Below are 13,324 nucleotides of genomic sequence, written 5' to 3'. Positions count from 1 at the left end.
GTGGCAGAAAATGTGGGCCCCGACTGGGTTTGTCCATAGTTTCCATGGTGCCCCCACCTGTGTTTGCCCACATTGGCTTGAGTGGGCTTTCAATGAGTTGGCTCACTACGCTAGCCAGCCTCCTGGCGTACAGCGGAGCTCGCTAGCTGGCTACAGCAGCTCTCATTAGCTTGATACAGCAGATCTCGCTAGCACAATACAGTGGATCTCGCCAGACGGCTACAGCGGAGCTCGCTAGCTTGATACATCAGAGCTCGTTAGATCGCTTCATCTTGCTAGCATGCTAAGCCGTCCACCAGGAGGCTGGCTAGGGTAGTGAGCTAACACACTGAGTGCCCATGTAAGCAAATGTGGGCATCACAGGTGGGGGCACCACAGAAACTAACCCAATTGGGGAACTCATTTTCTGCCCACTTTTAAACCATATGGGGCCCACTCGGCCTTGCTGGCTGAGAGGTGGGCAATAGAGGTTCAGCTGAAACAATTTATCCACAGAGTTTGCTGTCCTGCCAAATACTAACCAAGTGTCAGATATCAGTACTGCCTAAAATCCCAGAAGTTTTCAGACCATTGATTGAACATGAGAACTGGACTGAGTGAGTGTGATGTCATTCATGAAAAGTGGTTTACTTCCTTCTCCAACCAAATGAAGTCAAATCAGTCAGCATTACTTTTTGCAAAACGGACGCTGCTATATTGGAGCCACACGACATCAAGATACAGTGATTGGTTTCCATGAGAACCACTCTAACTAATCAGATGTGAGCTTGTTAGAAGTCCACACTCCTACCAGGAGAGAGCACATTATCTTGCCTAGGGCCCCTACAAATCTAGAAATGATCCTGGTTTCCTGTGGTCATTTTTTTGACGGTACATTTTTCTGAATTTTTGTGTGAGGGTGAAGATGAAAGCTTAAAATCATACAAAATGTTAGATTCTGATGCAGAAACAAATTAAATGAGTTCATCATTGTGAAAATCTGCTGCCATCCTCTTTGCACCAATCAGAAAACAACATTCATTTATTAACCAGGATGTCTGTTTGAATTTTCACCATTTTCCCTCCTTTTTTTAAACACATTTTTCTAAATATATCAATAAAGTGGAAATGTTGTCAAGTAAGACTTAGATAATTCTCACCTCATCCCCCTTTTCCCCTTTGGATCCTCGTTCTCCTCTGTATCCCCACAGACCCTGATGTTGCACAGCAAAGGGTTTAGTTAAATAACATTCACAACACGACTGGACTTCTCTTGTCTTTTTAAAAATTCGGCACACACCTGTGATCCCGGAGCACCAGGTAATCCGGGCTGACCATCTTCCCCATTTTCCCCATCTTTTCCTGGCATTCCGGCTCGTCCTGGAGGGCCCCTGGGGCCACGCTCCCCCTTTTCGACAACAGTGGGACAGTCCGGTTCATGATATGTTTATGACATTCAAACCCTTATGTCTTTTAAAGGAAATTTTATGACATAAAACAGGGATTATTATTGTTTCACATAACAATTTTGCACCATCCATTTATCTTAACTAAAATCCCTAAAAAAATATGATGTTTTTTATGAAATTATTTAATTTATTATTTAATTTCTTACAAAAGGTAAATTAAACTTCTTCAAAAATGATGAGTATAAAAATCTTCTAAATATTTTGAGTCGTACTTGATAGTCATTTTAAATTTAAATGTTTGTTTTTGGACATAAAAACATGAAATATCAAAATAGTTTGAACAAAGAACAGCATCAACTTGATCTGGTTTAACTTTTTTGGATTTTTATATGTTGTTACAAATGATAAATTAATAGATTATAGAGTTACTTCCTGCTACTTTGATGTGTTGAATGTCAAGATTTGAGGCTAAACACATGTTTAACAGTCGTCCTGAAGTGAGTGTTATGCATGACCATCAGAGATTCTTAAAACCAGATTTTAATTGACATTTAAATCTCGCTGCTGCAGCACCTTCAGCTACCACAGGTTTCATCCTTTTAGAGGGTTTTTCTCTTTGATTTCCTTCTTGGTTTCAATTTTAGATAAAGAGAAGAGAAATCATTTTAGTTATTGCCTTTCCAAAAGTCTTTTGTAGACATGTCTTGTACGCAAATACAAATCTTTTGTTTCTATTAAGTTTTTGAGAAACCTCATTTTCAAAGAATCAAAGATCATTTCTACGTGAAGATGCTCCTTTCTGTCATGAGCTCACGCTTGATTGGCTTAGGTGTGTGAAGTCACCTGGAGAGGGTCCAGAGATGGAATCTGTCATGAGAGAGGGACTCTGACTCTAAGGGTGCATTCACACTGAACGCAATTCGCAGGAGAAATCCACGTGACCCGCCCCTCTTTCGCCATGCGGTGAAATGTGTTCCTGAGCTTGACGGCGTGGCTGCGTGTGGGAGGAGCTACCAGCCAGTGTCTTAAGCCTGACACGGAGCAATGTTTATGTATCTGTCACTTACAATGTATGGAAGTTGAGAGGGTGATGTTGAGAGATCAGGTTTATTTATTGTAAAGAGTTCTATAAAAACATGACAGCCGCTTCTGCTGTGTTTCTGTGACTCTGTGACTGAGTTGGAAGGCTGTCCCGCATTAACCCAGAGGAGAAAAATAAATAAAGGGGAAGGGGGTTATTGTTTTCTTAATGAAAATAAGAAAAAATGTCACAAAGTTCAGGAAGCCGAGCAGGCAGACCCCACACCCAGCAGCGGCTGTCTGTCTGCCAGGGTTTGTGGCGAGGGAGCTCTGCTAGCGATTGGCCTGGAGTGTGTCTCTTCTTCACCCGCCCTGGTAAGTCCGTGGCTCCAGTGAGTTGAGGAATTAGATGGAAGTTCAGGACAAAAACATTGCATTGGTTATTATCCTACCCGCTGCTTGAGTCACTGAAAACATCACAAGCCCAAAGCTGAGTTCCTAATTGGTAGATGTGATACGGCAACCAGTCAAACTTCAGATATTTACATTTTGGCTCCGCCGTCCAATTTGCACGTTGCTCAAATCATGCTGCAGCCAGTCATCCGTGCCGTGCTAATTACTCAAATCACGCAGCGGGACTTCAGATCGCCTCAATTTGCATCTATACATTGACTTAAAACTAAATCTGGCCGCCTCTGCCGCAAGTATCGCGTTTGGTGTGAATGCAGCTGAACAGCTCCATCTTCAGCTCAGTTGTGATTATACTGTGTTTTTCCTGTTATAGTTGGTGAAACAGACATAAACTTTGAATCAGTTTGTTGTCCTGATTCAAAACATTCATAAAATGAATAGTGGTAAAAAAAAGATCAAGTTGTGAAAATATAATAGGAGCTTTAATGTGGTGTTTCTGATCGGCCATTTAGAGAGTAAAAGTAAATTTGAGTAGTTTTTGAGGAGATTACCTTATACTTTTACTTACATATGCATACTTTAATGCTGTTTTGATATTATTTTGACAATGTGATATTTTTTAACTCTTTCCAGATCTGGTTTAATCCTATTTTTCATTCTTTTGTGTTGGATTGGTTGTGAATTGGCTCTTTTTGTTTCTGTAAACTGCAGTTGTGTAATAACTCCAACTTGGTCTCCATGTTTGAAGATGGCTGACTCCACCCCTTGAACCAATTTTCAAGGATTTCTTGAAATTTCTCAGCTCTTTACATCTAACATTCTGCTTGTTGCTTTATGATTATCTTCATATGACACACTGCTGCTGTTCTTGGTCTTATGAATCGTTTTGTTGATTGAATTTATGATTTTGCACATCATAAGTCATTATTACCATGTCTCCTGGAGTTCCTGGCTGTCCTCGCTGTCCAGGTTCCCCAGTTGGCCCCTAAAAAGCAACGTCTCCTTTACCAACAAACTCAGCAAACAAACTCAAAACAAGCTTTGGTCCCATGTCTGACCTCTATGCCAGGTTTGCCCATTTCTCCAGGGGGCCCTTGTGTGCCTTCTTTAGTCTGCAAGCTCACAAAAAAGAAACCAGCCTCTGAATAAAAAAAGCTCCAACAAACCAGTGGATTCATCTGAATAAAGAACAGCTGTTGCTCCGCAGCATCAAATGTAGCAGTTTATAGTAACAGCTTGAATCTCATAAAAATAATGCACGATTTGAGTGAATCCACAACATGTTAAACATTTCAGTCTGAGCAAAGAAAGGCTGACGACATACTTACAGGCCAACTAGAACAAAGCAGCTGGTAGAAGTTGGTTTGCTGCAGAAAATTGAAAAAAAAGCACACAATTAGTGTTGCAAACTCCAAAATGAATCACACAGAAACACTTAACGATAATTTAATAGTAATAAGTTAACAACCATTCATGACTACCTCTTTAGGTTCAATGTAAATCTCTGGTTGTCCTCTTTAATATATTTAAACATACAATCTTTAGTAAACTCAAACAGACTTCCACTTCTCTTTCCAGCAATAAATCAAAAGTTCCTCATCATCAGAATCATTGTTCTATAGAGCTGTGATCAGAGCAGAGAAGCAGCACAGATGAGGATCAGAACTGTGAGGCTTGAACACCCACTCTGATGAAAAGGGTGTTTTTAACAAGTTCTTGTGGATTTTTTTTCTGATGATGAAGGATATATAAAGAAAATTACAATTAAAATTGCATTTCTGAGTATTTTTTTAAAATCGTTGTGAATTAGGAGGAGATGAAAAAAAGCTATTTGAAAAATAACTTGTATGAAAATGTGCTGGATGGACCACAAGCCCCATGTTCCGCTCCATTGTAATGCTTCCATTTGTAGACGAACAGATCCATGAACATCTTTGTTTTCCTCGTCTGAGCTGGAATCAAAGCTGGAAAACTCCAATATAAGTGAGGGGCTGTAAGCTAGTGGGAGAGAGTGTAAACAGAGAGCTCTCAGCGATAGGGAGGGAAGGGGGAGTTGCTCCATGTCAACAGTCCCGCCCACAAGTCGGAGGTGAACTTCTAATAAGACCTGCTGCTTATCAGATACTATGTCTTAGAAAATGACTGGATTTTTACATTTTGGCTAAAAACAGCATTCTTTTAAAGTTTCATGTCTCCAATGAATAAATGACAATGAGATTCTGCAATGGAAGAAGTCACTAAAATTACAATATTTTTCTGAAGAGTTTTTGGATTTTGATTACAAACTTTAACCCCTGATTTTATGTTAAGAAATTCAAGAAACATTTATAATATAGATGTAAACTTATTGTTCAGTAATGGTGACCATTGAGAAGAAACTGATATTAAGAAATGAAATGAAGCATCATAAAAAGTTGAGTGTGGATTTTGTTTTACATTCGTTTGTTGTTATGTTGGGAAACAGATGCGTTGAGTTCTCTTAATCTTCATCTATGATGTCTTTACCTTCTCTTTTTGGAGTGAATCGTCTTCATATGTGGATTGTTGAGAGTTTACCTGGAAAGCTGCCCATTCCTCCGCAGTGTTTCTCCACAGGTAGAAGCTCGGTAAGCCCGGTGGACCAGGAGGACCTGGTGCTCCGGGTTTTCCCCGTCTTCCTTCATCGCCCGTCTTACCCTGCAAACGGAGAACATTTAGAAGAGCAGGATGGAACAACAATCTCATCAGAAAGTCGCATCATCAAAAAACCAAAAGGCGTAACCAAAGTAGAGATTAACCTTCTTAGAATATGGCAGTCATGTTGGCTGTAATGTTGGTGAAGTGCACAAAAAAATTGGACTAACTTGAGAACAATCTTTTTAGGATTTAGGAATTACTAGCTCTATATCTATCGGGACGATTCTCCACACTGTCCTGGAGAATCTGAAACTGTTTGTTAAGAAAGTTTTCCTTCAAGTATTGCTCAGTATCAGCACGAAATGCACCTCCACAGTGTGTTGGGGGTCTGTGAATGATAAAGAGGAACGTTTGTTTATAGACCCGTTTCAGCAGTTGGAGAAAAGTCTCCCAGGCGAGATAAAGGATCTTTTGGTTTCTTCATATTGATGCGTGTCTCATTATTGAGTTTTAGACAAACATGTTCAACAAATAAATTGACAGATGCGTTAGAATTCTGGTTTTGGGCACAGATACTCAAATGTACCTGGTCTTCCTTTTCACATCTCAGTTCTGGTTACAAATGATCCAGTTTGGTTTTCCAAAAAAGGGGAAACAGTTTGAATTTCCGAAATGAAATTTGTGTCTCTCTATCTTCTCAGAGAAATGTCCGTTATCATTCTTATAAAGGTTGAGGAAGAGCAAACAAACTGACTATAATGTGGCGTTACCTTAGCCAAAAAGTATTAGTTGAATTTCTTAAAAGCTTTACTTTGCAAGAATTAAAAAAAAATTCTGAAAAGATGTTTTTAATTTTAAGTAAGACCAGTAAAGGTTTTATGAAAATACTAACATCCTAATTCATAGTTTTAATACCGTACCAACCAACATTTGGGGAAACTTTTTTTTCCAAGCTGGATGTCATATGGTATCCATGACAACCCTAATAAAGGGTAACCAATGGCTCCATTCACATCCCAGATTTGAAAAATGCCCCCCAAAAGGGGGCGGGGCTAGTGAAGGCGGACTGAGCAGCAGAGGTGTGGCTTGGATCTAGGATTGACAGATAGGTTAGCTCTATGTAGCATAAGCTAGGTCTATAATATGGAGAGTGGTACTGGGTAAAGTGATGCAACTTTTTGAGGAGGTTGAGGATTTTTCGTCTTGTCCAGAACCGTATTGTTTCAAGCTGCTGGCTCAAGACGCTGCCTTTGCAATGCCCGACAGCGGTGCTGCGGCGCAGCTGAGGGTTTGCAGGTCGGAAGGGGAGCCATGTCTGAGAGTGGTAATATGCTACTAGCATCATAGCTAATAAAAGCTAACGTATTAAACAACAATACCGAGTGAAATGTTCACTGCAAATCCATCACCAGGTTGGAGTTTTCTGGATATAATGCCAACTGTACTCAATATCTCTTCCCTATCATCTAACTCCACTGGAAAGTTGTGTAGGCCAGTAGATTTTTGACAACTGAAGGAAATACACCTACAAATCATGCTAAAGCTAACACAATAACAACCGACCATTACAGAATCACAGATGGGCGGGGCTTTTATACTGGCTCTTAGAGCATGATAACGTGAAACTTTTTGGACTTACATCAGTTGACCAATCCAAAAATTTGACTGTTATACCTCGTTTCAACCTGTAGGGGGCAGCACACCGATGATTTTTGACTATACTTTCAGGAATTAAATATTTAATTTGTCAAAAATTTGGCAACGACCAACAGAAAGCACTTTTAAAAGCCATATTTATAGAGGTAAACAGCCAAAAAATTGATTTAGGGTTTGTTTACCCTTTAAACTATAGCTACTCAATGATGGTATAAAAGAACTGTTACCTTGTCACCTTTAAACCCCGGAGGACCTGGATCGCCGGGACAACCCTGTGGAAAAAGCAAGTATTAGTGAACAACAAAAAAAGAAAAAAAAGGAGAACTATTAGGACTAGACCGATGTTTGAATACAGAATATATTTGACTCTTTTTTTTAAACTGTAACCCTGTTTATGATTCTCAATTAAAGCCTTTTCTTATGATTCAGCAGTTCCGCTTACACACACTGACTGGATGACAAAATTATCACCAGAAGTAAGAAAGCATCAGAGGAGACTTATTTCCATTGAAAAGTTTACAGTAGCTGGTGAGACTTTGTGAATGTCTTTGTGGTTCTACTAGTTTAAATGGGGGCAGAAACCTGGCTTCATGGCCAATGTCTGAACACAAGAGAGACCACAAAGGCATCAACATTCTCTTCATCATGTTCAGAGTGTCCTGTCATGGAGCCATGACAGGACAGGGTTCAGATAACAAGACATGCCTGTGGACTTGTCATGGGCAGAGGGTGGTTGCTATTCCCGCAAGTGAAATGAAAGTCCAGTGAGCTGGAGAAAAGTATAACTCAAGTCCAACTTTATTGTTGTATTTTCTGTCATAGTGAACAGACTTGTAGCACTAGTGTTCAGCCGTATTGATCTGTGTTTTAAAACATGGCCAAAGACTGAGTTTTGTTACGAAATAATACTATTTTTGGACATCAATGGATTTATCCACTGAATTTGTTCAACCACAGATCAAACTTGTGTTTTTAGTGGGTTCAGGCAAAGTAAAAAAAACGTAACTAAAAGTTTAAGGACAATGCGTCAACAAGTAAACACACACTAGAGGCCAAGACGCGTTTTCTGTGTACTACGTTTCAGACATGAGGTAACTTTACTCACACTGAGCATGATGCAGAAGTGTGGTGACTAAGTACTAGAAACTTGTCAGATCATGTGGATTATTGGATGGAAAACTGTACAGAATCTCTGACTTTGAAGGAGCTGAGATGGTTCGGTAGAATAGATCGTGAAACAGAAGCTAGGACGAGTCGGCTGATGGTGGCAAATGAGATGGCTTAATAAGATAGATGGATTGAGACTAAAGCACAGGTGTCAAACTCTAGGCTTTAAGGACCAGTGCCCTACATTTTTCCAGCTAACCTACCTTTGATGCTCCTTATTGGTTAAACACACCTGATCCAGATAATCCAGGTACCTTGATCCACACATAGAGTCTGACACTCCTGCTAAAGACTGTATTTCACAGACTACAACAGCTTGATACGAAGTTACAAAAACTATGAGCGCACATTCTTTTTGTCCTGAGTTACATTTCAGCTTTTAGGTTGTATGTGACAGGTGAAACACCTGCAAAGATTTCCACCAGATGAAACAGGAAGACCTGGAATTCTGCTGAACACACTTCAACGAGTCGAGATATCAACTGGCTCTTTTTCCTCATGATCTCTGCACCCGGCTTCAATCAGGCAATCCTGGGGATTTAAGGCATACATCCAGATGGAAGCACATGTGCCCGACAGTCACCAAAGTAACCTCCACAAGGTTGTGAACTGGATGAGATCATTTTACTCCTCCAAACACACTTCCAGTCTGAGGTTAGGTCTGCTACACTAAATAAATATTTAACAAAGAGTTCCTCATGCATGCAGCTATTATGTGACAGAAATGATCAAAGAATTGTAGATGAGCATCTGTTTGAGCAGCATGACTCCGCCCAATCAGATCCAGATGACAGCTGATGCAGAACAGAGCTTGTAATGTGTAAAAGAACAAACGTTCATCATGTCTCAGGAGGTTCTACTTCATCCGAGTTGCAGGATTCTGTTCTTGAGTTTAGCTGGACTGTAAAAGTTGATCAAAAAACACTTCTCAGATCGTCAGAGCATCTTCTTCAGTTCTAACTAATGTCAACAAACCAGTAATAATTAGAGGGGTCAGCTAACATGGGGTGGCCGGGGTGCAGAGGTAGAGCGGTTGACCTCTGATCGAACGATTGTAGGCTCAGTTCCTGTCCTGCCCATGTGTTGAAGTGTTTTTGGGCTAGACAGTGAACCCCCTTCCTGGTGGTTACAGGTTGGCACCATTACAAGACAATAGAGCCTCAACCAGTGTGTAAATGTGTGTGTGCATGGGTGAATGGGACTGGGACTATAAGTGCATTCTGAGAAGGTAGTAAAGTCCTAAGTTAGTACTGTAGATGCCATTTACCATCCTGTTACTTGATGAGGGTCTTAGTGAGGTTCATTGTTTATGTGGGGGATATGAGTGCTGGGTAAAGGTGTCAAAAAGGAATTGAACACAAGAGACAAAATATGTGCCCCTCCCCTTCAATGAGAAAAGCTTTCATCCTTAGATTGTAGAGGTTGACATTTGCATCTTCTTACAGAAATTATTTTACTTTTTGATAAGCCTATAAAGCAGTCAGGACATAAATAACCTGAATTCTTCTATCAAAGGTTAGAATATTCATGTTGTATTAAATCACAATGATCACTAGTTGAAATCCCAACATACATCAGTAAGTTCATTTTCTGTTAAAACATTTCTGACAAAAAAAAAACATAGATTCTATGGTTACTATGAAGCAGAAAAACTATCCTAACTCTAGTTACTGAAAAACACATCCAGTCTCCCCTAGATAGCAGAAGGAAAATCAAGAGGATCTCTAACCCACTCACCTCCAGACCCGGGGGACCCATTCTGCCAGGTGGCCCCCTTTGGAGCCTGTACTTTTTCCCATCTGAGCCGATGCCCAGATCACCGTCTTTGGACACGATGGTTATAGTCCCAGAATGATCCAGGTCTGGTTGTTTTCCTTTTTCTACCTGCCTGGTTCTTTGGTCAAAGGGTATGGTGGTCGGCACAGGGATGATGGTCTTGGTAGGAGCTGGGGTAAAAGTTTTTGAATCCTCAGATTCTTCTATTGATTTGTTGGGATCTGTGGATGTTCTGGGACTTGTTGGGGTCTTAGGAAGTGGAGAAAACCCAACTGAAGGCTTTTTAGGAGCACTTCCAATGTCCAAGTCAATGATATCATCTGTAGGTTTTTTTGGAAAGTCCAGTGAAGTTCTCCCACTAGAATCTGTCTTCTCTTTCTCTGTTGTAACATTGTCCTCAAACTTTTTAGGTATTCTGTCAAATTTTCCCTTCTGACGTCCCTCAAGTCCATTTCTGGAAGGCTTCCATTGAGGGTTCACATATCCACCATTTTGGAAGATAGGATCCAACAAGTCGATTTCCTCATCCACTACAAAGACATCTCCACGTCCTGCTGAGCCTTTTCGGTCAGGTCTGGAGGGTATGGTACCATCACCCCGGTGTCGAAGGAATGCTGCCTGTAGAGACAGAAAACAAAGTCAAACTTTGAAAGGCCCATTACTGACATATGGTGATGGTGTTTCGTGGGGTTGAGTGTTGCCACTGAGTTAAACAAATCCTGTGACCAAAGCAAGAACTCTTCTCTCCAGCTCCTCTCACCGATAAGTGCATTCACTTGTGCCTTTTTGCCATGATGAAGCAGAGAAACACTCCAGTGCAAACAAAGACTCAAGACAACACCAGAATACTGAATCTCTATGCTAAATAGCTGCTCATTTGATTTATCTTGATAACATTTTATACAAATGATAACTTAAAGGCCACTATTATGAATTTTATTTTTTTTTTTTGTATTTTTAACATGTTGCACCGCCACCTTCCACCAGTCCTACCAAGAATGAAATGATAACAAATTAACAAAGTAGAGGAAACACTTCAATTCCAGGAGTCCTTTGGAAGCTCAGATGGGAAAACTTCTGTCAGGGAGAGACGGAACAGAGAGAAATCCCAACATTTACAACAAAGGACCCATCATCAATGGTTGACCAGCTTAAAGACCCATTCCAAAGAGAATGGAGTGGTTATTTTGTGCTTTTACCATGTTCTTGCAGTAAATGTCTCATGATTCAATTCAATTTTATTTATATAGCCCAATATCACAAAAACAATGGCTTCATTGGACTTCATGGCAGTAATTTAAGAAGCAGAAGGTCGGTCATAAAATATAAAAATAGCTAATTGATAAACTAAACAGACTAAATAAAACAGTTTATCCCTGCCCTTAGACCCTCCCTCCTGGTAAAGAAAAACTCCAAAAAAAAAAAACTCATTTAGGAAAGAAAAGAAGAAACTTTAGAGATGCCCACATAAAGGAGAGATCCTCTCCCAGGACGGACGGGCGATTTACCAGGACTGTCAAAGAAGAATTAGCTTATCTAACTGTACAACTACATGTTTAAACAGTGTAGCAGATAGGCTTCATCCAGATGGGCTGGGGACAGCTGGGGATTTGAGACATGCCAGAGGCGAGGTCCACTGCCAAGAACAGGAACACCGAAGAGCCACCTGGGATCTCTCCCACTCCGAGACGCAAAATGAGCCAGTGACGATGTCCACTACCAGGAAGCAGGAGAGATCCAGGAGCACCGACGAGACTCCTGGATACTGGAGTGCGTAAGTAGGAACAACACATGAACCACACTGCACCAACAGAGGCATGCAGAACTAATTGATAAAGGAGGACATATATAAAGAAAATGCTTTAAGGTGGGGCCAGCGGGAACCACACGCTCTTATTGAGGCATCTGATTGGCTAGTCTATAACTAGAATAACTAGCAATAAAGAAAATATATCACAACCTCGCCTGCCTCCCCTGACTGCATGTCAGTGACATGCAGTCTGTAAACATCCCAGAATAAATCAGAAAACTGTTTTTCCTCTGTGGTCCTGCAAAGAGTCTTTTGTAAAAATAATTTAAAAAAAAGTGTCTGTCTAGTGAACCAGATTTTTAAAGCAATTACAGACAACATGCTCCTTACTTTTGTTTTTTAAAACAGTAAATTTGACGTCTGTCTTGTCCTGTTGCTTGTTGGTTCTTGTTCTAAAGAGTTCACAAAGAACTTGAGAAGTTTAACTTTTGTACTTTGAAATCAAAACTTACAAAGTGGCTCATTTTGCCACACAACCTGCACAAAGATGTATCAGCATTAAACATGACAGGGAAGACCAGCACTTTCAGTCCAGTCCAGCTTATATTACAACTCTTCAAAGTTATTCCAAACTAAACTGTGGAACTCTTCGTATTTGTCTTCAGTCACTCCAGCGCACACATCAGTTTGTGTCAGATCGACTGCAAACGCTGCAGACCCAGAAAAGCCCCCTACTGGTAATGATGTACGGAAAAAAAACAAAAAAAAAAAAACCTCAGACAGCAAAGCAGCAAAACGTTGTTCCTCAGGGACTCGTGGCTTAGCGAGAGGCCTCTCAGGGGAAGAACCGAGAGCCGTAAATTCAGTTTGATGATGCTGCAGAGCACTTCAGTGGATGAGGAGCAGATGGTAAACAGGAGGATGGGGAGAGGAAAGGCAGACTCACTCAAAAGGAAAGAAAACAGTTTTCTGTTTATTTTTGTAAAGAAGAACATCATTTTTATCATGAACGATAATGTATATACAGTTTAAAGAGCAACTTAAAACTGAAAAATGCTTTCACTTTGACCCAGGACAAAGTTTCAGCTCTACATTTAAGATAAAACCCAAAGATTTTGAAACTTTAAAGGACGTAAAATTATGAATTTATGATTTGTTTCTTTTTTTCAACTGAAATGAAGGAAAACGTTAGTATTTATTGAACATCATTGTTTAAATGTGTTTAAAAATAAAGAAGCTAAAATTGTTTTCAAAATTAAATTACTATAGTAAAAGCAATAAGTTATTCAATCAATTAGATATTGGAATGAACAAAAACAGTTACAGTTAGAGTTTATGAAATTAGGATAAAGAAAAAAAACACCTGTGAAAGGTATTTGCAAATGTTCAAATAAATGCAAATTTAAAAAAAAAGATTTTGATACTTGTTGATACCACTTGAACATGCGTCATTGTGATCAAACAGTTTCCTGTCATTTTGGTTTATTTATTTATTTCAGGGACATTGCATGTTCTTAATAAACATTTCTGTAAACATCCC

At 39.9% G+C, this 13,324-nt stretch overlaps 1 protein-coding gene across 1 annotated transcript in view; it reads right to left on the bottom strand.

Annotated features, from left to right (window-relative positions):
• The window catches only part of si:ch211-196i2.1 (collagen alpha-1(I) chain), a gene marked incomplete in the record, with an annotated part of 126,655 nt that overhangs the window by 43,285 nt on the left and 70,046 nt on the right, over nucleotides 1–13,324 (bottom strand). The window contains 8 exon segments of the mRNA XM_024298772.2: nucleotides 1,140–1,193; nucleotides 1,280–1,387; nucleotides 3,751–3,804; nucleotides 3,878–3,931; nucleotides 4,148–4,186; nucleotides 5,376–5,495; nucleotides 7,319–7,363; nucleotides 9,996–10,652. Of these exon segments, the coding sequence (XP_024154540.1) occupies nucleotides 1,140–1,193; nucleotides 1,280–1,387; nucleotides 3,751–3,804; nucleotides 3,878–3,931; nucleotides 4,148–4,186; nucleotides 5,376–5,495; nucleotides 7,319–7,363; nucleotides 9,996–10,652 (1,131 nt within the window).

Source organism: Oryzias melastigma, linkage group LG12 (genome assembly GCF_002922805.2).
Source record: "Oryzias melastigma strain HK-1 linkage group LG12, ASM292280v2, whole genome shotgun sequence".
Classification (NCBI taxonomy): domain Eukaryota; kingdom Metazoa; phylum Chordata; class Actinopteri; order Beloniformes; family Adrianichthyidae; genus Oryzias; species Oryzias melastigma.
The sequence above is the reverse complement of the archived record's forward strand: the minus strand, read 5'-3'. Positions and strand labels throughout refer to the sequence as shown.